Source organism: Panthera uncia (assembly GCF_023721935.1).
Source record: "Panthera uncia isolate 11264 chromosome B3 unlocalized genomic scaffold, Puncia_PCG_1.0 HiC_scaffold_1, whole genome shotgun sequence".
Taxonomy (NCBI): domain Eukaryota; kingdom Metazoa; phylum Chordata; class Mammalia; order Carnivora; family Felidae; genus Panthera; species Panthera uncia.
Genome location: NW_026057582.1, coordinates 83123027 through 83148424, shown reverse-complemented (window position 1 = coordinate 83148424; position 25398 = coordinate 83123027). Strand labels below are relative to the sequence as shown.

At 37.7% G+C, this 25398-nt stretch overlaps 1 protein-coding gene across 3 annotated transcripts in view; it reads right to left on the bottom strand.

Moving 5' to 3' along the window:
* Positions 1–1263: 1263 nt before the first annotated feature.
* RAD51 (RAD51 recombinase) overlaps positions 1264–25398 on the bottom strand; it is a 33919-nt gene continuing 9784 nt past the window's right edge. For all 3 annotated transcript variants that reach the window (XM_049613363.1, XM_049613361.1, XM_049613362.1), the window contains exons 4-10: positions 19529–19646; positions 18043–18134; positions 10547–10641; positions 2970–3083; positions 2362–2491; positions 2033–2154; positions 1264–1583 (exon numbers count right to left, since the gene is read on the bottom strand). In XM_049613363.1, coding sequence (XP_049469320.1) covers positions 1460–1583; positions 2033–2154; positions 2362–2491; positions 2970–3083; positions 10547–10641; positions 18043–18134; positions 19529–19646 — 795 coding nt within the window. In that variant the 3' untranslated portion in view covers positions 1264–1459. The remainder of the gene's footprint in view (positions 1584–2032; positions 2155–2361; positions 2492–2969; positions 3084–10546; positions 10642–18042; positions 18135–19528; positions 19647–25398) is intronic.

Sequence of the window (25398 nt, the reverse complement as noted above, 5' to 3'; positions counted from 1 at the left end):
AGTGGAAATTTTAGTTACAAGTAAAAAAGGCTGGCCAAGGTCTATTCTAACTAGTTGACTCTTATGGCCAACAGCACAAAGCCTAATCTCACCTATGATAATTCAGATAAATTTATAGGACTAAAGGATTGAAATCCTTTTACTTCCATTCCAGAATCTGCCACTCTGGCTTTCTCTCTCTCTCTCTCTCTATATATATATGCTCTCTCTCTCTCTCTATATATATATACTCTCTATATATATATATATATATACACACACACATATATATATATATATATATATATACACCATCCCAGGTTTGTTTTGTGGTAATGAAGGACAAGACCTGAGAGATACTCCATTCTTTAAACAAAGCTTCATTAAATTGACTGTGTCTTCCTATTTCCCTACATACAGTAGGATCAACACAGGCAACAGCAGAGATTTTCTATGCCTCTCCTTCCAACACTAGCCGAGAGGCCCTTTGAAATTTGAAGAGCTGGTTAAAATTCATCCTGAGTAGAAGTCTGAAGGGGAAGAAAAGAAGTATCTCAAACCCCTCAAGTAGAATAGTATGGACAAGTATCAGGACTCTATAACAAAAGCTTAATACAAAGGCCATGGGAAAGTCATTGGATATTCATCTTGTAATATCTATTACATTGAAGGCTAGTAAGCTAAATCATCTGAATGTATGACTTCCCTTTAAAATTCTCAATTTTAAAGCAATAGAAACTGATCGGTTAGTGCCAATAAATTATTTTGAAGGCCCTCTCTTAAAATATTCAGCTTACACCAGAATAACTCCTATAAACCGCACAAATAACTACTTTATTAGTAGCCCCACACTAAATCTACTTAGAGCTTCTGAAATGATTAAGATTCCAGAATTATCTTGAGTTACTCTTAGCAGTTAAAAAAACAAGCACATAGATGTTGAAGGGCTGGTACCCCAGTAGGCCTGCTCAGTAGCCCTTAAATAAAAACAAATTCTTCTATAATTCAGGCAAACTAACTTAAAAACCTACTTCTGACAGTTTTACTGACAAAAAAAAAACAAAACAAAACACCAGTGAGGAGACCTACTTCCTTTGCCACCCAGGCATTTCAACATTGTTCAGATAGAGGAGTCCAGTCTCACCAGCTTTTGTCTTCAAGGGAACTAAAGATTGGCCAGGGTAACATCTGTTAGTTCTGAGTCAACCCTAAGGCACGATGTCAAACATCTTCCTTACTTCCCCCCAAATAATTCACATAGACATTAATAAACTCCAGAGAGAATAAACATTTCAGATCAGTTTGTGACTACTGACCTGTCTCCTGTTTACACCATCCCAAAAGCTGATAGAATAGGTGTTTTTCCAGAAGCCTTTTTCTGGCAGGAAAACAGGAAGAGGCCTGTGAAGAAGCCCCAGGGAGCAGTCCTCTCCATTAGGCTGTAGCACTTAAGCTTTATCACAGGAAAAGCCCCAATGAATCAGTCTTTGGCATCTCCCACTCCATCTGCATTGATGGCAAACATAGCTTCAGCTTCAGGAAGACAGGGAGAATCGTAGATTTTGCAGATTCTGGTTTCCCCTCTTCCTTTCCTCAGATACAGTCTGACCCAAAGAAACAGACCAAAGTTATTATAATTTTAAAATCTTTTTCCTATTTATGGTAGATATGAATTTTTTCCCATATATATATATATACTTCCTAGGACTTTGGGGATCTTTCTGTATTCCTTAGGGACATTTACAACCTGGAAGAATCAACTTCTATCCTGCCCCTACCTTAGTGAATTTAACATTTTGAAATAATTACTTTTTTACTAACGAGGAAGAGGCCTATCATATTCATTCTTTCATATTTGGGGGCTTTTCATTCTTTTGTAAACTAAAAGCAAACATCTGTACTAACCAGGGCATGACAATTAGATTTAGCAAGGGCTCCTGTGTCTAATTATACAACAAAAGCTTTAACCAGGTTTAATGGAAATGTTATATCTTCATGTTTACTTCAGTTAATATGACACCCCAAGACAAAATCGCTTATCCCATCACTTTACCTGGTTGTTGAGGCATGAGCAATGATATTTCCTCCAATAGGTTTTTTAGGATCTGCAGCAAACATGGCTGCTCCATCCACTTGGGCTACCACCTGGTTGGTGATCACCACTGCTACACCAAACTGATGGGGGAAACAATAAATGTCATTTTTTGTGGCCAGATATTCAAAGAACCCTACTGTTGCCACCCCTTTCCCCACAAAGTAAAGAATGATTAATATATATATCTCTTCCTATCTGTTATCTTCATGACACCAGGTACTGATGTTCTGATCTCCCAGCAAGGACCCTGAAACTTAGGCATGGTCTGTCCCTATCCCACAACTTACCTCATCAGCAAGTCGCAGAAGCATCCGCAGAAACCTGGCCAGGTGCATCTGCCTGGCTGAAAGTTCCCCTCGACCCGAATAGTCGGTTCTGTAGAGGGCAGTGGCACTGTCTACAATTAACAGTGCATACCTATAGGAAACAAGGACTCTATGAAGCCTATTTCTAGCCTGTGTCAGATTCTGCTCCCTTCCTTACTACCCTAAACTTTCATATTCATAGTTATATTCGTACATAAATGTATTAAAATATTTGTACAGTATTCACGTCTGAGGCACTATGTAATAAGTAAAATTTCCAGTAAGTTCAAGTGGACTATGGCTTCATCTTTTTTTTTTTTTTTTTTTTGGAAATAATCTCTATACTCCACGTGGGGCTCAAACTCACGACCCCAAGATCAAAAGTTGCATGCTCCTCTGAGCCAGCCAGGTGCCCAGTGGTTTCATTTTTTTAACACCGACTTGACCTGAACCCACAATGCAAGAATGTGGAACTAAAACTTACACCTCCCCTGTCTAATTCAAGTTACTATCAATTCTGTCACATAGCCTACATAAAATTCAGGGTAAGGGCTCTGGAACATATTCCATGTCTTCTACTGAGCACAGACCTAGATTCTACCATCATGGCTGATGCTTGATAAAGGAGCTGGGTCTGGTGGTCTGTGTTGAACCCTCGAGCATATGCTACATTATCCAGGACATCACTGCCAGAGAGACCATATCTAGAAGAGAATAGAGAACATTTTTAGACTGCACACAAAACTCAGGCAGACTTGAAATTAACAAAGAAATTACTTGGATGATTAGGCAAGAAATGTTATGACCAAAGAATATTAATTCCTTTTCTACTAAAAGTAGAAGGAGTAGATCTACCAGGCAGGACTTCAGACTAAATCAAATTTAGTCTTTGAGGACTCCTGAGCCAAAATAAGAAATTTCTAAATCTAATGTTCCAAATGTTTCCCGGAAAAACCAAAGCAACATGACAGAATTGGAACTGAAACAAATCATCATTCAAGTCAATTAAATTCATGTAAACTATTGTTATACATGAATACAGGAATAAAAACAGGAATAAAACCTTCTGAACAGACTCAACTTGAAGAAGTTCAAGAGAAGTGTATTTCGTTTTTTTAAATAAAGGTTTTCACTTTTTAAAGTTTGAGAGAGAGAGTAAGTGAGCTAGTAAGGGAGGCACAAAGAAAGGGGGAGAGAGAGAATCCCAAGCAGGCTCCACACTGTCAGCATGGAGCCTGACCCGGGGCTCTATCTCACAAACTGTGAGAGCATGACCTGAGCCAAAATCAAGAGTCAGACACTTAACTGACTGAATCACCCAGGTACTCCTGTATTTCGTTTCTTCTATTTTCTTTTCTTGCTAGTAACCAGTTACAGTTAAGATAGATTATAAGACATGTATCCAGTGTGGTTAAATAAGTGATACCTTAGTTCATCATGTGCTTCAATAATGATTTTTTCCTTTGCATTTTTAAAAGTTTATTTCCAGAGAGAGAGAGAGAGCAAGCGTGGGCGCACATGAGAGAGGGGAGGGGCAGGAGAGTGGTGGAGAGAGAATCCCAAGCAGGCTCACTGACAGCTCAGAGCTGGACTTGGGGCTCAATCTTATGATCATGAAATCATGACCTGAGCTGAAACCAAGAGTCAGACACTCAAATGACTGAGCCACCCAGGTGCCATTCCTTTTGCATTAGCATATAAGAGGACCTTTTTCTCTTACTTTCTCAAACTTTAAAAAAAAAAAAAAAAAGGCAAGTAAGAGATCTTCTATTTTCTTAGAATAATCTTTTTTTTTCTTATACCTCTCTAACTGCTACCCTAAGATTTGAATGCTCAAAGTGGTATGAGTAGGACAACTTTTATTTTCATTAAATATACCATAATGGAGACCCATTTCTTCAAAGATATTTTGATTTTATCCATCTATCAAGACACAACTAAATGCCTGCATTTTTACAAAGGTTCCCCCTGCACCTCTCAAATAGATGTGATTCTCCCTCTTGTGCACTTCTAGAAACTTTGGTTTAGGACTTTATATGGCACTTTTGAGGAGCCACCCTACCATTCTTTTACTAGACTACAAATTTCTTGAGGGAAAAACTTGGCCTCTCTTACCTAGCACATTTTTTTATACCTAGTAAATTCTGAATAAATGTTACTGAATAAAGCTTTTATCTATAACCTAAAGAGAATCATACCATTATACCCAAGTAATATTTTCATATTAACGTCACCTAAAATCATTACAGTTCAAAAGTACACCAACTCACTTATGTCATAGTTTAAAAGAGAATCTGTTTAAACAAAATCAAGGCACTGTAATTCTTTGAGAACCATAAATTTCTATGTTTATGATCCTGTCAGTCTTTTATAGAAGCAGTCTATGTGGAGACTCTGATCTTTACAAAAGCATACACTGCATTAAACCTATTCTTCTGAGATTCAGTTTAACAGTTTTCCTCTGGCTTTTCCTCCCCAACAGAACAGAAAAACAAAGGAATATTCTAGCACTTGGATAGAGCATTGCAATGAGGTAAACCTCAATATCAGGACATCTCACTCTAACCAACTGAATTTTCCACATCATCTTTGTACTTTATGGACATTTCACCTGCTATTCTTTGTCATTATCAACACAAGTACGTGTTCAGCTTTGGCATTAAGTGGATTGATGATAATGAATTATTAAGTCTGAGCATGAAGATAATGAGATGCAATAAGGATAGAGTTTTATCTTGGAATCCTGACCAGTTAAACTGGAGATAAAATTTTCCATATTTAAATCATGGCTGTAAGAAAAAAAGATTCAAGAGGCCTAAGTACTGCACTACACTAGTCTAGATTTGCTGAAGAAACATTAATATCTATCAGGAAAGTATCTTTTGCTATAAGAATAAGGATGGTTCACCAGAAAAACAAAGAGTTACTCTGGCCTGTCAGCAGCATTCACAAGAAACACTATAGGGATCTCGATGCTTACATTCCTGGAGCAGTGCATGGAATTTTCAATTCCCATAACATGGAAAAAGTTGGCTAGAAATAAGTATCCTCTCTCATAGTGTTTCCAGAACTTCCTCAAGAATAACCTGGAACACTTATAAAAAAAAAAAATTTCCTGGGCCTAACCAAGACTTAATAAATCACAATTTGGGGGGAAGAGGTACAGTAATTTATATATTTAACAAATACCTCAGGTGATTCTTAACACGTAAGTATGAAAAACAGCTCATATAGCTTCAAGGGGGTTCTGGCATTCTTTGAGAGTATTTAAAAGAACTTTCAAAAAAGGTGGTGACACTGTAGCTAGCAATTATGGTCATGGCTTTTAAACTTTAGCAAGCATCCAGATCACCTAGAGAGCTTGTTCAAACATTGCTGGACGCTATTTTGATTCCCTAACAATTTCTGATTCAGTAGAATGTGAGTGGAGTCAGAAGATTTGTACTGTGAACAAGTGCCCAGGTGATGCTAATGTAGCTATACTGAGGACTGTATTCTGGAGAAGCCCTGAGTTATAGTAACCTGAATGTGGGTCAGTATTCTTCAACAACTAAAATGAGGGTTGTTCTGTTGTGAAGGGAAATTAGGTACTAGCTTAAGGAAGTGCTGTTACTTTCTCAGAACTATAATATAAACACAACATACATAAACAGAAATTCAATTACAAAAAGTTTTCTGATAGGTAGAAGTGATAAAATAGACTGACATTTTTATTTAAACATATTTTTCCTTGCTTGCAACTCTTGATCTTGGGGTTGTGGGTTTGAGCCCCATGTTGGGTGTAGAGATTACTTGAAAACCTTTAAAAAAGTACAATAAACATTTTTCCTTTAGTTGACAAAACAGCCATAAACATGGCCCTAATTAATAAATACTAATTCATTCATTAGTAAATGCCAAATGCCCTTTTCTAGGGCTTAGGTAGACAGTGAGTGATCAAAACAAAGCCCTGTCCTCATAGCCAACATTTTACTATCTCATCTATCCTATCTGAGCACTCATTTATGTTACTGGGCAAAATTCTAACTCAAAAAACTCAGCTACTGAAACAGTGTACTTAAAAATTAAAAGTGTGACTTCTGTACAAGAACAAAAATAACTTTGGGAGGGAAGATACAGTGTAGTACACCCATCTTTAGAAAATGAAGATCAGGGGAGCCTGGGTGGCTCAGTTGGTTGAATGACTCTGGCTCAGGTCATAATCTCGTGGTTAGTGAGTTTGAGCCCCACATTGGGCTTGCTGCTGTCAAGCTTTGGATCCTCTGTCCCCCTCTCTCTGCCCTTCCCCCACTTATGCTCTCTCAAAAATAAACATTAAAAAAAAAAGAAAAAAATAAAACTAAGATCAGGTTGCAAACGAGTGAATCTTTTTTTGTAAGATTTTATAAGCAGACACAAAGAGCTGCAATTATGGTTCCAACTGATTTTTTTGCCTCAATGGTTTATGTTTGATACCCTGGATCCCTCAAATTGTAAACTGTGAAAGAGAATTCGGTTATAATTCTAAAGCTAAAAAAAAATTATTTTCAACTTAGCCAGTCAAGTTTCAACTTGAGTCTGATGTCTAAACATGCAATTAAATTATATTTAATGACTAGGTTTCATTAAAATGTGTGGTAGGGACCGAATTATCACATTTGACTCTAGACAAGAGAAATTAAGTAAAACTTTGGACAGTTTATTTGAAAGATGTATTAGGGGACAGAGAAACTTGGACATTTGTTACCAACTTTAGTGAGGTATAATTTACATGCCATAAAATTGACCTGCTTTTAAGTGTATAACTGAATGACTTTTTAGTAATAAAATTTGCAGAGTTGTACAACCATTATCACTATCTAATTTTAAAACATTTCCGTTTTCCTGAAAAGATCTATCAAGTATATATGCAGTTATTTCCTGTTCCTACTCCCTGCCCAGGCAACTACTTATCTATGGTCTCTACAGATTTTCTCCTTCTGGAAATTTCATATAAATAAAATTATATAATATGTGGTCTTATGTGCCTAGCTTTTATCATTTAGTATGTCTTCTGAGGTTCATCTATGTTATAACATGCATCGGTACTTCATTCCTTTCTATTGTTGAATAGTACTCCACTGTATACATAAACCAAATTTTGTATATTCATTCATGAGTTGACTGCCAATTGGGTTATTTTCAGTTTGGGGCTATTATAACAATACTATAAACATCCATATACAAGTCTGTATGTGGATATGTTTTCATATCTCTTGGGTACATACATAACCGGAGTGAAACTGCTGGGTTATGTGGTAATTTTATATTTAACTGCCACACTGTTTTCCAAAGTGACTGGACCATTTTACATTCTTACCAGCAATTAGGATTCTAGTTTCTTTACATCCTCCCTAACACTTGTTACTACCTTTTTTATTACAGCTACCCTGGTGGTGGTATCTCATTGTGGTTTTGTTTTTCCCCTTGACTAATGACGTTGAGCATCTTTTCATGTGCTTCTTGGCCATTTATCTTGTTTGGAGAAACAGCTATACAAATAGTTTGCTCATTTTTTAATTGGGTTGTCTTTTTATTGTTGGATTTTAAGAGATCTTTGTATAGTCTGGATACTAGACCCTTCAGATACATGATTTGCAAATATTTTCTGACATTCTCTGGGTTGTCTTTGTACTTTCTTACTAATGTTCTTTGAAACACACAATCTTCAAATTTTGATGAAAATAAAAACATCAATTTTTTTTCTTTCATGGATTGTGTTTTGAAATCTTTGCCTACCTCAAGATCACAAATATTTTTGTCTGCCCTTTTGTCCTAAGTTTTATAGTATTAGTTTTATTTAGGACCATCATCCTTAAAATAGTAATAATAAAGTACATATACATGACATATAATTGACCATTTCAACCTTTTTAAAAATGTACAGTCCAGTGGCAATAAGTACATTTCCATGGTGTACAACCATCACCACCATCCATCTCCACAACTTTTTATCATCCCAAACTAAAACTATATCCCTTAAATAAAAACTCCTAATTCCCCTCACCTCCTGCTCCTGGGGACCACTGTTCTACTACCTTTATGAATTTGACTACTTTAAGTACCTCATATAAGAGGAGGAATCATATAATTTGTCCTTGGGTAACTGGCTTATTTCACTTAGCATATTTTCAATATTCATCCATGTTGTATCATGTATGAGAATTTCCTTCCTTTTTAAGATTAAAAAATATTCCATTGTGTGTTTATGACATTTTGTTTATCCATTCATCTAGTGATGAATAAATGGGTTGTTTCCACTTTTTGGCTATTGTGATTAGTGCTATGAACACTGGTGTACAAGTACCGAAGTCCGTATTTCAATTCTTTAGAGCATATACTCACAAGTGGAACTGCTGAATTATACTATAATTCTGTTTAATTTTTTGAAGAGTTATCAGACTATTATCCATTTTTGTCAATTTTATGTATGGTGTAAGGGTCTAAATTTATCTTTTTGCATGTTGATACCCAACAACATTAGCATCATTTACTGAAAAGACTCTTATTTGGAACCATTAAATTGCCTTGGCATCTTTATCAAAAATCAAGTGACTATAAATTAAAGAGCTCATTTCTGAATTCTCAGTTCTGTCTCACTGATTCACATGTCTGTCCTATGCCAGTACCACACTGTGTTAATTTTTATTGCCTCAGAGTAAATTTTAAAATAAAGAAGATTGGGGCGCCTGGGTGGCGCAGTCGGTTAAGCGTCCGACTTCAGCCAGGTCACGATCTCGCGGTCTGTGAGTTCGAGCCCCGCGTCAGGCTCTGGGCTGATGGCTCGGAGCCTGGAGTCTGTTTCCGATTCTGTGTCTCCCTCTCTCTCTGCCCCTCCTCCATTCATGCTCTGTCTCTCTCTGTCCCAAAAATAAATAAAAAACGTTGAAAAAAAAAAATTTTGAAAAAAAAAATAAAGAAGACTAAGACCTCCAATTTTGTTCTTTCTCTTCACCTCCCCCACCCTAAGAATGGTTTGGCTATTCTGGATCCTAGACATTTCTATATAAATTTTATAATCAGCTTGTTGATTTCTTCAAAAAAGTTTCCTAAAACTTCTGTAGGGATTGTGCTGAATCCATAGATTAGTTGGAGGAAAAATTAAGACTTTAGTAATACTGTGTCTTCCAATCCATGAAGATGGACTGTTTCTCTAATTATGCAGATCTTCAATTTCTTTCATCGATGTTTTGTAGTCTTCTGTTGAAATTATTACTATTTTGATCTTTTTGACAGTGAATGGAATTCAGTGCTACTGTGAATGATGAAATTGGGTTCTTAATTTTTGAACTGTTCATTGCTTGTATATGAAAATACAATGGATTTCTGCATAGTGACACTATATCCTACAACCTTGCTGAACTAATCTAGTTCTAGCAGTTTTGTGTCTATGTAGATTCCTTAGGATTTTCTACATACAGGAGCATGTCACCTACATCTTCCATTCCAATCTGGATGCCTTGCATTTCATTTTCTCACCTGACTTCACTGACTAGGACCTTCAGTACATTCAGCATATTCCACTTCATAGAATATAAGTAGTGAGAGTAGACATCCTCACCTTGTTTCCAATCTTAAGGAGAAAGCATTCAGACTTTCACCATTAAGTATAACGCTAGCTACAGGGTCTTTTGAAGTAAGATACTGGTCCCCAACAAAATATGGTTAAATTGTCTATTTTGTTCTTCAATTACGGCAGTTTTTGTTTCACATATTTTGGGGCCTGAGGATAGGTATGGATATGTTGATAATGTTCTATTTTCCCAATGTTCCTCTTTGTCTCTAGTAATACATATTTTTTGTCTTAAAGTCTATATTGTCTGATATTAGTATAGCCAGTCCAGCTCTCTTATGGTTACTGTTTGTATGCAATATGTTACCATCCTTTTTCTTTCAACCTATGTGTCTCTGAATCTAAAGTGTTTCTCTAGGAAACAGCATACAGTTGTAGTTTTTTATCCAGTCTGACAATAACTCATAGATTTTAAAGAAGAGCACTTTCCTCTACTATGGAAGGTCATTTTTCTGAACTACACATAACATTGGAATACACAGAAGTAAGAGAAGAGACACTCTTCAGACATACTAATAACCCTGGCAATCACTACAGTGACAGGTGAGGCCAGATTTATTTAATCAAGTAACCTACCTCTCAGCCACTGCTAGCAGCCTTTCTGGCCTAAAAGTACCTTCAGTGTCAATGTACATGGCCTTTCCTTCTCCTCCACCTCGGTCAATGGGAAGCTAGAGAGAACAAAAATAACAATGTGGAAATGAACACCGTACTTCTTCTGATATAACTAATCAACTTCCCCATTCACCCCAATTAGGCAAAGGGAAAAAATACATTAAAGAGACACTCAGAAGTAAGGAGGAGGCATTCCCTTCTAAGAGAAATACAAATAGTAGAAACAAGGAATTACGAAGCTCATGGTGACCCACACCAAGTGAATCCAGAGTCCTAACAGAGTTGGATTGCTTGGAAATACAGTTCAAAGTAGATGATAAAATTCTAAGTCTGCATACCAATATAAGACTGAACAATTCTCTCAAGAATACAAACATTAAAAAATTTTTTTTTCAGATCCCAGATAAGCTTTTTTTAATGTTTTTTTAAAATTTTTGAGAGAGAGAGAGAGAGAGAGAGAGAGAGAGCGAGCGTGCACACGAGCGAGCATGGGGTAGGGACAAAGATTGAGGGAGACATAGGATCTGAAGCAGGCTCTGCATTGTTAGCAGAGAGCCTGATGTGGGGCTCAGATGCATGAACCGCGAGATCATGACCTGAGCCGAAGCTGAATGCTTAAATGACTGAGCCACCTAGGAGCCCGGAGTACAAACATTTGAAAGATTATTTACTACGTTAGCTTGTAAGTTTAAAGAAAAAAAGAAAAAAGGTGCTCATTCCAATAATACCTACAGGCGTTAAAAATGAACAAAAGGAAAAAAGGAGTTTTTTTAATAAAAAAAAAATTTTTTTAACATTTATTTATTTTTGAGAGAGCGCGTGAGCAGGAAAGGGGCAGAGTGAGGGACACAGAATCTGAAGCAGGCTCCAGGCTGTGAACTGTCAGCACAGAGCCCAATGTGGGGCTTGAACTCATGACCCATGAGATGGTCATGACCTGAGCTGAAGTCGGACACTTAACCGACTGAGCCACCCAGGTGCCCTGGAAAGTAGAGTGTAAAGAAAAAGGAAAGAAACGAAAACAGTCTCATGAACCACTTAGGGAAATCTCAGTTTTGGGCTATCCATCCCATGCCAGACACCTTTGAGTTTTACAAATTTTATTTTATTTTATTTTTTTTAATTTTATTTTAACCTTTATTTATTTTTGAGACAGAGAGAGACAGAGCATGAATGGGGGAGGGTCAGAGAGAGGGAGATACAGAATCTGAAACAGGCTCCAGGCTCCGAGCTGTCAGCACAGAGCCTGACGCGGGGCTCGAACTCACGGACCACGAGATCATGACCTGAGCCGAAGTCGGACGCTTAACTGACTGAGCCACCCAGGCGCCCCGAGTTTTACAAATTTTAAGTGAATTATGCTAAAGGGTAGTTTCCACCCTAGAAATCTACTTTGGAGCCATAATTCACCTTTAAATTCTAAGGAAAATCCTTTAGGACATTTTACATTAAGGGCCTAGTATCATCAAAATTTCTTTTTCCTATTTCTGAGAAAATCCTTTTCAAAATTATGAAAGTACTATATGCTTGATTTAAAAATTCACACAATACAGAAATAAGTAGAGTAAAAACTAAAAGCTCTTCTTTATCCCTCCCATCTCCCAGAAGTAATCTTCCAGATCATAATCTATGCAGTTTCATACCAAGGCTTTTGGTATGTGGTTCTGCCATTACCATGTGACCTTGAGAATATTAATCTGTTTCCTTTTCTGTAAAATGTAGATAAAACCCACCTTATAGGATTGTTCTGAAGATTAAATAACTCACATAAAGTGTTTAGCACAGTGCTTGACATACAGAAAGCACTTTGAAATCTGATATGTCTACCCCTACGGTATTGACCTTAGCACTCAGTTACAGAGGCTTTGTTAATTTGGAAAGGGGAAAAAGATTGTTATCTTTTAAATCCTAAGAATCCACGGAAGGAGAAAAACATTTTCCACAGAGGAAATGTTTGGAATCACTGGCCAAAAGGACAGCAAAGGCTGACTTAGTTTTTTGGGGAGGAGAAAATCTTGAGACTCAGGGCTGAAGAAATTAAGGAATTAAGATGAATGAGGATCCCCATTTTTCTCACTGTTTGTTATCTTTAGTGCTAGCATGAGAAGAGGTTCTTTTTCAGTTATGTGACCTCTTTGGACAGAAGGGAGACCACAGGTGGCTGGGTATAGGTAGGCAGACTGACAGAAAAGTGGACAAGGTCCCAGTGTGTTTACTGAGCCAATTTCAAGGGGATGGACTGCATGCTCTGCACTCCAGCCCATTCTGTCCCCTCCATCTTGCCCTCCAGTGCCACTGCAGTTATCTTGTGTTACTGGACTGGGACACCACCACCAAGTTAGCTATTTTTAATAACTGCTTAGTAACATAATTTCACCCTTCTTCCTAATTTAGTGATCCAGGTTGTTCTGAACTTTCACCATTTTATAATGCTATGGTATAAACTCTTTGTACATTTATTCTTGACTTTATGTGAAAATTGTGGAAGCCACATTTAAAAAAACTTTTTTTAAATGTTTCTTTTTGAGACAGAGAAAGAGAGCATGAGCAGGAGAGGGGCAGAGAAAGAGGGAGACAGAAAATCTGAGGCAGGCTCCAGGCTCTGAGCAGTCAGCACAGAGCCCGATGCAAGGCTCAAACTCACAAACTGTGACATCATGACCTGAGCCAAAGTTGGACCCTTCACCAACTGATGCCCCATGGAAGCCACATTTTCTGTCAAAGGGCATATATGCATTCAAAACTGCAATTTTTGATAAACTGTATTCTCTGAATTTGAAAATATCTCTAGTACTTTGAACAAACATGGGTTCTTTATTTTTGTAATCTAACTGTGGCTCTCAGCTTTACATAACTTCATTATTAGATAGAGATCTAATGTACTGGAATTTTATTTCATTGAGAAGTAAAATTAAGTTAAGAAAATCTCAAATGAGAGCAGAAAATGTTTAGATTCAAGCAGTAATCTAACATCCTCTCTATATCTCTAGTTCCAGGTCTCAGGATGGTGAAATGTAATCCTTTCTGTTATTAATGAATTAGCATGTTTGTCTCTTAAAACAAAACAAAACAAAAAAAGCTCTATAGGTGTTCAGTCAGCTGTGAATGTTCAGTTACTTTTATAGAAAGGATATGTTTGAGAATTTTGCTTCAGTTTATTGTTGACAGGCATAATCTACTTAATAAATAGTCCCAGGATAGGATTCTTTTTGCACAGTTGAAGAGCATAAGCGTGATATACGTAGTTGCCCTAATTGCTTCTCGGCCTTTTGGCTAAGATCAAGTGTACGTAGTTGCCCTAGCCACTACAGATATACTGTAAATATTTATTCCACATGAATCTCTGTCAAAACAACATGCAGAAACCATTTCTACTTAAAAAGGTAACATATCCTGTCAAACGACCCACATCATGGTGCTATATTTCCCTTTTGCTAACAGTTTTCTAACGGTGCCCAGGCAGTAATACAGCTTCTATAGCTCACTACCACTCTTCTTCTCAATGCTCCCCCCTTTATAAGTCTCAGTCTCAAAGTTCTCCTCTACCCCCAATCTCTCCTCCTCAGAATTCTTTATGAGGAGAAACAACAATGGCTCAGGTATACCTGACAGTGGAATTCTAACTTAGCTGTCTCATAAGACATACAGTGACATTTGGTCTGCAACAAAAAGATCAGTAGAGCAATCAGGAAAAGAAACAATTAAAATGAGAATTAAATAATTAAAATTAAAAGGAAAAAGGTAAATGATGAAAAAAACCAGGAGACTATCAAGCTGGGCCTCTTACTGTTCCAAACACCTTTATTCACAAAGAACCAGAGTATTTTCCTATCTCAAGAAATGACATTCACCATTTCAACGTAGAAGCTGTGACTAATGAAGTACATATCTATAACGTGAAAAAAAATAAAGATTTTGTTGGGTGACTTGAGAAAATATTAGTCTCTGCAGATATATGTGTCTTACTAAAATGTGAACTTATGTAAGACACAGGGTGCTAACAAAATCAGTATTTCTTTTTTTTTAATATTTATTTTTGAGAGTGAGAGAGAGAAAGAGAGGGAGGGAGGGGCAGAGAGAAGGAGACACAGAATCTGAAATAGGCTCTAGGCTTAGAGCTGTCAGCACAGAGCCTGACACGGGGCTCAAACTCGGAAACGGTGAGATCACGACCTGAGCTGAAGTCAGATGCTTAACTGAGTCACCCAGGTGCCCCACAAAATCTGTTGTTTTTTTTTACGGCTTGTAATACCATCTGAAACCATAGCACATTACATTGATATAATTAACATTTTTGATAAACTATTTAAATACTGAATAAATTATGAGGGACAGTTCAAAACTTTTTACAAGAGGAAAAAAAACACAAAAGAGAACAATTTATAAATGAGTTTCAAGAACTACTGTTGTCGAGAGGGTAAGAATTCACACTAGAATAGAAAGATATTAGTAACCCTCCTCTGTCATACTGCTATAAAGAGGCAAATTTCATGTGAGTTGTCCTGAACTTCATCGATAAGCTGTGTCCATGGGAGAAGTGAGTATAATCTATCTAGATTAAAATAATGCCATTTCCTTCAAAATACCTAAAACTGTAATAAAGCCTAAAAAAATTCTTAAAAATTAAAAAAAAATTTTCTTAATATTTATTTTTGAGGGAGAGTGAGACAGAGCATGAGTGGGGGAGGGGCAGAGAGAGGGAGACACAGAATCTGAAGCAGGCTCCAGGTTCCAAACTGTCAGCACAGAGCTCAATGCGGGGCTTGAATCCACAAACGTTAAGATCATGACCTGAGCCAAAGTCGGACGCTCAAATGACTGAGCCACCCAGGCAACCCTAACATTTTTTTTAATGTTTGTTTTTGAGAGAGAGAGAGAGAGAGAGAGAGAGAGAGAGAGAGAGAGAACGCAAGTGGGGGGAGGAGCAGAGAGAGAAGGGGACACAGAATGCGAAGCAGGCTCCAGGCTCTGAGCTGTCAGCACAGAGCCCAACGTGGGGCTCCAACTCCCGAACCATGAGATCATGACCTGAGCTGAAGTCAGACACTTAACTGACTGAGCCACCCAGGCAATCCTAGCCTCAAAAAATTCTAATAGAGTTGACCCATAGTAATGGGCCAGGTTCCAGGGTACTCACTGGGCCAGCTACTCACAGCAACATACCCTTAAACCAAGGAATGTTAGGACCCCAAAGAAGAAAAAGGGCTCCTCAAAACACTGCTTAAAGTTGCAAAACAGTGACAAATTTGTTCACTGTCCCTTCTATATCCTTCTTCTCTCTTCTCAGATCTTTCATTTTCAGAGATTCCAATGTTACTTCTCTACATAGGACTTAGTTACAACATCTCTAAATACTGCTAGACAATTTTACTTGGTTGTCTCATTACCTCAAACCCAATTCTCTAAATTTGAACTAATCTTTGCATAAAAACTACCTCTCTCCCCCAAATCCTTTCTAGAGTTTACCAAATTAATACATTGTTGGGCTGAGGGATGTATATATTTTTTATCATCAGTCATTAAATGCCGCCTTTTACATCTTCTACCTGTATCTCTTCAATGTGACTATTTTAGTTTATACCCAATCAGCTAATGTTTATAATAATCATCCATTAAATATCCTCAGCTTTTGCCTCTCCTTCCAATTCTCAACAGGTTGCTACCAGAGTATTTCTGAAAATATTACTTGTTATTCAAAAAAAATTTTTTTAATGTTTCATTTTTGGAAGAGAGAATGAGAACACTCTCCCTCTGAAGCCGACAGCGCAAACCCCAACATGGGACTTGAACCCACGAACTGTGAGATCATGACCTGAGCTGAAGTTGGACTAAGCCACCCAAGCCCCCCTACTTATTTCTTTTCGGTTGAGGAAGATTTTATGCCCTCCACTCTTTACAGAATCGAGTGTAAACTCCTTACATTATAGCGAAGACCTTCTAAAACGTGTTCTTGAGCTGTCCTTTTTTCTTTTAGAGATTTTATTTTTAAGTAATCTCCATACCTAACGTGGGGCTCAAACTCACAACCCCAAGATCAAGAGTCACATGCTGCACCAACTGAGCCAGCCAGGTGTACCTTGATGTGTCCTTTTAAGGTTTATCTCCTACGACTTTTCCAAGGAAGACCTCTGAGCTAGATAAACGGGTTTATTTATTGTCTTCTCCATATATCATGCCCCTGTGCTCCTGCACTTCTGCACATACCATTCCCTAGTTAAATGCTTTTTAATTTCTTTACCTACTCAAATTTAGCATTCTTCAGGAGTATGGTCCAATCCCTTATCTCTCTAAAGTGTTCCATGATTACTTTAGGGTGAAGTAATCCCTCTCCCTAAAAGAATTATGCTACTTCCTCCATACAATTTCTGTTATATTAAGTATGTGCTGGGGTGCCTGACTGGTTTGGTCAGTGAAGCAGATGACTCTTGATCTCAGGTTGTACATTTGAGCCCCACGTTGGGTGTACAGATTTCTTAAAAAATAAAATCTTAAAACAAACAAAGGAGTATGTCTTAGGACATCTATTCTATTGTCTCCATTGCTTCAAGTATTTACTGAGTGCAAAGCACTGACTAGGCACTAGCAATACAGCAGAAAACAAGCCAGGTAAAGGTTTTACTCTTATAAAGGTTTTAAGAGGATGGGCTTGTAAAGTCGGGTTTGATTTTTGTATCTACCTTTTCAATACAATATGATCTCAGGCAATTAATTATGTGTGTCTATTTCCAAATCCTCCTATGAATGAGAGCATAAGTAGAAATGGAGAAGATACTTAGTACGAGGAAGAGCAGAAAACAGGAGGAGTTGGGGTGCCTGGGTGGCTCAGTTGGTTAAACGTCCGACTTGACCAGGTCATGATCTCACGGTTTATGAGTTTGAGCCCCATGTTGGGCTCTGTGCTGATAGCTCAGAGCCTGAGGCCTGCTTTGGATTCTGTGATTCCCTCTCCCCTTTTGCCCCTCCCCTGCTTGTGTGCTTGCTCGCTCGCTCGCTCTCAAAAATAAATAAAACACTAAAAAAAAAAAAAAATGAATAAAATGCAGACAATCAGCTTTACGGTATGATTTTTCTCCAGTATGATTAGCTATTAGGGAACAAGCACTCAGAAGACAGCTCTCAGAGAAGACTGAGAAGAGTTCATCCAAAATTGGCATCTGTTCTGATGGGGAATGTAAATCTGAGGGTATCTGTAAAGGAATGACTTTAATGATCAATCATAAAATCTAGACTAGTGAAGAAGGCAGGTGAAGCCTGGGGAGGCCTAATGGATGGTAAGAAAGTATCTGAAATTAAAAATCTGAAAGTATTAGCACAATGAAGAATTCTGCAATAGGAAGTCTACCTTCTAATTAGTCTTAGGGATAGAGAAAGTGCCTTTTATTTCCATCCCAAAAGATGCTTGAAAATAACAAGAATCAACTTTTTTTTGCTGATTTGGTTAGAGCCCAAAAGCTTACCTGGCATGTTACAGCCAATGTATGACAGATCTGAGTCTTCCCAGTTCGGAATTCTCCAAACATCTCTGTAATTGATCCAGTCTCAATTCCTCCTAAAGTAAGAAATATCCTTTAGCAAAATACAAACATTCAGAAACAATAATCATAGAAATGCCCTTGGAGCTCATCAAAAAGATGTATACATAATTTGGAAATCCATTTTTCAACAATCAGTAACTCCTAAAATATTTTTTATTTTGAAATATTTCTAGATCTATAGAAAATTGCCGGGGCGCCTGGGTGGCTCAGTCAGTTAAGCGTCCAACTTCAGCTCAGGTCACGATCGTGTGGTTTCGGGTTCGAACCCTGCGTCAGGCTCTGTGCTGACAGCTTGGAGCCTGGAACCTGCTTCAGATTCTATGTCTCTCTCTCTCTCTGCCCCTACCCCCTCATGCCTCTGTCTCTCTCTTTTTCTCTCAAAAGTAAATAAACATTAACAAATTTTTTTCTTTTTAATTGCCAAGAAATGTACAGGAAGATCCCATGAATTCTCACCCAGCCTCCTCCAGTGTAACATTTTATATAATTACAGTACAGTATCAATATCAGAAAGCTGTCAGTGATACAGTCATATTTCTCCAACTGTAGGTATACTCATCTCATTTGTGTATCTGTGTACAGCTCTATGTAACTGTATCACACATGTGGCTTTAACTAGAGATATAGAACTATACCATCACAAGTCAATAAGCAGTCACTTAAAAAATACAGATATAATATCACCTAGTACTTTCTAATCGTTAATTGTGTATCTAGCATTGTGCTACACATATATATGTACCATTTCACTTAATTCCAATAACCTATAAGGTAGGAAGTCTTTTTATCCTTTATTACGAAGATAATAAAACTGAGGCATAGAGATATTAAGTAATTTGCACATGTAATACCTCCAGTAAATGCTGGGAGGAGGTACAGATGGGAGGGCTAACACTCAAATTTGAGTGTGATTGCTGATTGCATACTATTTTGTCTCCCCCCAAAATGAAAACTTTAAATGTTGGAATATTTGGTGAAGCACTAAGAAACAAATCTTTCAGGGCAGCAGTGTTTTCACAAGTTCAAAAAAACTTTACAGCTTTCCATAAAGTCCTAAATATTAGTGTGTACTACCATGGATTGATACTATAACCTAGTCTTCAAACATGGAGTGTTTTAGTTATCAGATTTTCAACCTTGTGTTAAAGTAGGTTATAATTAATTCTTTAGGCAGGGGGAGCTTACCCTCTGAATGTGGTATTAAATGGAAACTGAACTAATTAATTGGCAGACAATTTGTGTAACTCAGGTCCCACCCTACAGCAGTCTTACTTCTTCAATGTGGATAGTTCTCTTATCTTTTAATCATATCTAACACACGAATTCTACCCAAATACTTTAGTTTTGTTCTGTGACCTGGATGCTTTGCTAACTGTAGTTTACAACAGAGGATAAGGGATTACCATACCTTGAAGTAGTTTGTCAAGTTCTTTGGAGCCGGTAGTAATCTGTATGATCTCTGATCGCCTTTGGTGGAACTCAGTTGCAGTAGTGAAACCCATTGGAACTAACTTGGCTGCCTCAGTCTGGGAAAATTAAGTAATGTCAAATCAACAAAATATGTTTATTATTAATAAAACAAGAACCAGACATAGAGCGGGATGAAATAACATCTAATAACATTTCTAGAATGATTTCTCTTTAAAAAGTTATCAAAATACTAATAGTTCTAGTTCTAGGATTATTTTATCTTTCTGGCAACTAAAGGATAAACTAATTTAGGGACTCCAAGAAGATTAATTTTGAAATTACTAATTCAAATAATACATCCACATAAATAAAAAAAACAAAAAACTATTACAGACCAACATATATGTACTTCGCCTGACTTAATGACAAATGTGACAATATGGCACAAAGTCCAACAATATATTTAAGTCCTCTTTTCCTGTTCCATCAACCAGACTTTCTCTCTTAACTTTCTACTTTGTTAAATGAGGACATGTGCCCTTCAGTCTCTTCTCCCTCCATATCTACTTTACCATCTCTGTCACCTGTACCTTTTCTCTTATACTGTCGAGGTTGAAAACATTTAAATCCTATTTTGCAGTCACTGGTAAGTCTTCAACCATCTATCAATTAATTCCAAAATTTAAAAATAAATGCATTCATAAATAATGGAAATTAAATGATACACTCCTAAATAACCAATGAGTCAAAGAAGAAATGACAAGGGAAATCGGAAAATACTTTCAGGTGAATGAAAATGAAGACACAGCATACCACAACTTATGGAATGCAGTAAAAGCAGAATTTAAAGGGAAGTTTATAGCTATCAATGCCAGTATTATAAGAAAGATCTAAAATCAATAACCTAACTTCCACTTAAAGATACCAGAAAAAGAGTACACTAAACAAAGCAAGCAGAAGAAAGGAAGATTAGAGTAGAAACTAATAAAATAGAGAATAGAAATACAATAGAGAAAATCAATGAAACCAGGATTTGGTTCTTTGAGAAGATCAGCAAAACTGATAAACTTTTAGTTAGATCAAGAAAAAAATAAAAAGACTAGGGGTGGCTCGGTTGGTTGAGAATCTGACTTCAGCTCAGGTCATGATCTCACAGTTCATGGGTTCAAGCCCTGAGTCAGTCTCTGTGCTGGAGCCTGGAGCCTGATTCAGAGTGTGTGTGTGTGTGTGTGTGTGTGTGTGTGTGTGTGTGTGTGTCTGTCTCTCTCTCTCTCTCTCTGCCCCTTCCTGATTCAGAGTGTGTGTGTGTGTGTGTGTGTGTCTCTCTCTCTCTCTCTCTCTCTCTGCCCCTTCCCTGCTTGTGCTCTTTCTCTCTCAAAAATAAACATTAAAAAAATAAATAAATAAAAAAGAAAGAAAGAAATAAAAAGACTCATCACAAATCAGGAATGAAAGAGACAACATTACTATCAAGCTTACAAAATCATAACTCTATGCCAACAAATTACGTGACTAATGAAATAGGCTAATTCCTATTTAAAAAACTATTAAATATTAAAACTCACTAAACTAGAAAAATAATCCAAGTCAAGGTACCAGTGATTAGTTGAACTTGAATCTAAATTCAATAAAATAAACTGTGTGAGTCTAACTACAAAAAAAAGAAATATCTGAATACATTTATAGCAAGTACTGACATTAAACTTGTAATTTAACAACTTTCCACAAAGAAAAAGTCTAATACTATTTCACTCGAAAACTCATTACAATGTCTGTATTACAGCTTTGTGAATTTTATTCACTGCAGAATCAAACGGTGGACTAGAAATACTAAAGTTCCAGTGTCAACAACTCAATGTCCCTCAAAGGCTTCTGCTGTCAAATTCAAATGAATTGTTTTATATGCCAGCAGTTTCAAAATCATGCTCCATTTACCTTGCTTTTATATCTGAGTCATGTCTTTCTCTAGTATTTTCTGATTTTATCATTTCTCAAATTTTCTGACCTCTCAATTTTACCATGTGTTCTACTGAAACCCTTCTGCCTGAAGTTCCTTTTCTTTTCCAAACTGGGGTCTTTGCTCTCTAGACTAACTACTGTCTAAAGACACTCCACTGAGTTCTTAGGTTGGAGTCTAACCTAGATCTTTGGTTTTCCACCTTCGTTTTGTTAAAAGAATATCATCAAGTACCTTCCTAAGAAAGTGGATACGAGAAAAATGTTCTGAATTCTTGTATTCCTGGGGTGCCTGGCTGGCTCAGTTGGTTAAGCATCTAACTCTTGATTTCGGCTCGGGTCATGATCTCACTCACGGTTGGTGGGTCCAAGCCTTATATCCCACTTTGCACTGACAGTGCAGAGCCTGCTTGGGATTCTCTCTTGCTCCTTCTCTCTGCCCCTCTCCTGTTTGCATGCATGCTCTCTCTCTCTCTCTCTCTCAAAATAGATAAACTTAAAAAAAAAAAAGTGAATTCTTGTATTGCTGAAAATGTTTTATTCTGCCTGAATAATTAATAAAACTGCTACAAACAGAATTCTAGGTTAAAATTATGTGCCCTTAGAACTTTGAAGACACTGCTCTACTAGCTTCTACCTGCTAGATTTCTGAAAAGAAATGTGGTCTTTCTGATTTTCTGTTCCTTTAGAGTTGCTTTTTTTCCCCTCTGAAATCTTTCAGAATCTTCTCTTCATGATTGGTATATTGAAATTTCACACTCACATGTCTAGGTGTGGGTCCTTGACACTCCATGAGGTCATACTATATGAGACTTCTGCTTCCCTTTAGCTCTGGAAATTTTTTTAATGTTTGTTTATTTTTGAGAGAGACAGAGTATGAGCAGGGGAAGAGGAGGGGTAGAAAGAGAGGGAGACACAGAATTTGAAGCAGGCTCCAGGCTCTGAGCTGTCAGCACAGAGCCCGACATGGGGCTTGAACTTGCGAGCCATGAAATCATGACCTGAGCTAAAGTTGGGCAATTAACCAACTGAGCCACCCAGGTGCCCCGGAAATTTTCTTAAATTATGTCTGTGATAACTTCTTTCCTTTTTTCTATGATCTTTCTGTAACTTCTATTAAATGGACAGATTGCTGGATAGATCAATGAACAGACAGGTGATAAGTCAAATATATTAAAATGTTAATGGTAGAGTCTAGGTGGTGGGTATATGAGTTTTCATTATAAATTATTTCAGCATTACAGTAAGCTTAAAAATTTGAAGAACAAAATACTAAGGAAAAAACACAGGAGATGCTTTCCCTGTTTGTCATTTTAACTCCTACATTTTCTAGTCAATGAGCTCCTACAGGAACGGAATGGTAAACAGTGAAATGTTAAGTAAAAACCATGCAAATGCCTAATCTGGAGAACTTTACTTTTATTCTCACACTTACATAATAAATTTACTTTCGTATGTGCTAGGTGAAATCTTAAATCTATAGGCTTTTTTTTTTTTTTTTTTGCAATGTTTCAGCAGCTTATTTATTTTGAGAGAGTGCGAGAGCGCAAGAGCACACGTGCACGAACAGGGGAGAGGCAGACAGAGAACCCCAAGCAGGTTCCACGCTGTCAGCTCACAGTCTGACTTGAGGCTTGATCCCAAGAACCATGAGATCATGACCTGAACTGATATCAAGAGGTGGACACTTAACCAACTGAGCCACCCAGGTACCCCCTTAAATCTACAGCCAAGAACTACCAAACTCTTGAACACGAGACATAGAATAGCAAATAAAAATATATAGGAGCGACTGGGTGGCTCAGTCAGTTGAGCATCCGACTTCAGCTCAGGTCATGATATTGTGGTTCACGAGTTTGAGCCCCACATCAGGCTCTGTGCTAAAAGCTCAGAGCCTATAGCCTGCTAAGGATTCTGTGTCTCCCATTCTCTCTCTGCCCCCTCCCCTACTCACTCTCTCAAAAATAAACATTAAAAATTTTTTAAAAACATGTAACAAAAAATATCTGTGCTGAATCTGTCACTGTTCATAGTACATCAAGAGAACATAGTTCAACAAAAGCCAATTACAAATAAACTTTGAAATGTGGAAAAGACCACCTAAGAATTTTGCACCTTCTGAATCAATTATTTCACTCACAAAATCTTTGTCTCTCAACCATTTCGACAGATATACTGAAAATGGATTTTATTTTCCTTTCTCCACTATGATAGTAGGTATTCTTGGTGAAAATCTGAATTTCAAAGACTTTGGGGGAATAGAAATGGGAGGGAAGAGTTACAGTGACTGAAGAAATCTTCTTTAAACTTTAATTTTTTTTTTTTTAACGTTTATTTATTTTTGAGACAGAGAGAGACAGAGCATGAACGGGGGAGGGTCAGAGAGAGGGAGACACAGAATCCAAAACAGGCTCCAGGTTCTGAGCGGTCAGCACAGAGCCTGACGCAGGGCTCGAACTCACGGACCACGAGATCATGACCTGAGCCGAAGTCAGCCGCTTAACCGACTAAGCCACCCAGGCGCCCCTTCTTTAACCTTTTTTTTTTTTTTTCAACGTTTTTTAAATTTATTTTTGGGACAGAGAGAGACAGAGCATGAACGGGGGAGGGGCGCAGAGAGAGGTAGACACAGAATCGGAAACAGGCTCCAGGCTCCGAGCCATCAGCCCAGAGCCTGACGCGGGGCTCGAACTCACGGACCGCGAGATCGTGACCTGGCTGAAGTCGGACGCTTAACCGACTGCGCCCCCCAGGCGCCCCCCTTCTTTAACCTTTAAAAGCAAATAACACAACTAATCTTTACCCACTAGAAGCTCACAATATAAAATGTCTGAAATCAGAGAGGATGGAAAAATAGACTCATCTCTATATCATTCTGCATATCTTATTTCACTTTATTACAGGTCTATATTTGTGTTTTCACAAAAGCAAAACATTAATTTGATTTCTAAAACTAAGGTCAGACAGGCATAATCAAATATTCTGTCAGGATTTTTTCTGTCACAAATATTAATGCCCAGAAAAAAAAAAACAAATAGACTTTAGAGACACCTACTGGCTTAGTATGATAAACACTCTTTAAGGTATTAGGGGCTCAGAACTCTTATTTCCAATTAAGTTACCAATTCAACAAACATATTTAAGTAATACAATAAATGACAACTTTATACTTCCATAGATAGCAATATCATTCCTCTAAAGATTTAAATTAAGAATTACAAAATTTTGTAACGTTTACTTTGAAAAAGTACACATGCGGGGCGCCTGGGTGGCTCAGTCGGTTAAGTGTCCGACTTCAGCGCAGGTCACGATCTTGCGGAGCCTGGAGCCTGCTTCCGATTCTGTGTCTCCCTCTCTCTCTGCCCCTCCCCCGTTCATGCTCTGTCTCTCTCTGTCTCAAAAATAAATAAACATTAAAAAAAAAAAGTACACACGCACACAGGAGCAGGAGAGAGAGAGACAGAGACAGAGAGAGAGAGAGAGAGAGGGGATGGATGAATGGATGGATGGATGGATGGATGGATGAATGAATGAATGAATGAATGAATCCCAAGCAGGCTCTGAGATATCGGTGCAGAGCCCAATGCGGGGGCTTGATCCTAGGAACCATGAGATTGTGACCTAAGCTGAAAACAAGAGTCGGAAACGCAAATGACTGAGCCACCCAGACACCCCAAGGATTATAATTTTTGAGCCCAGACTGAATTACTATTACAGAATGGTCTAAAGAAATGAAGTTAACATTCCTCCCAGTGCTTAAAAATTCAAAGCTTGGGGCACCTGGGTGGCTCAGTCGGTTAAGCGTTCGACTTCGGCTCAGGTCATGATCTCATGGTCTGTGAGTTCAAGCCCCGTGTCGGGCTCTGTGCTGACCGCTCAGAGCCTGGAGCCTGTTTCAAATTCTGTGTCTCC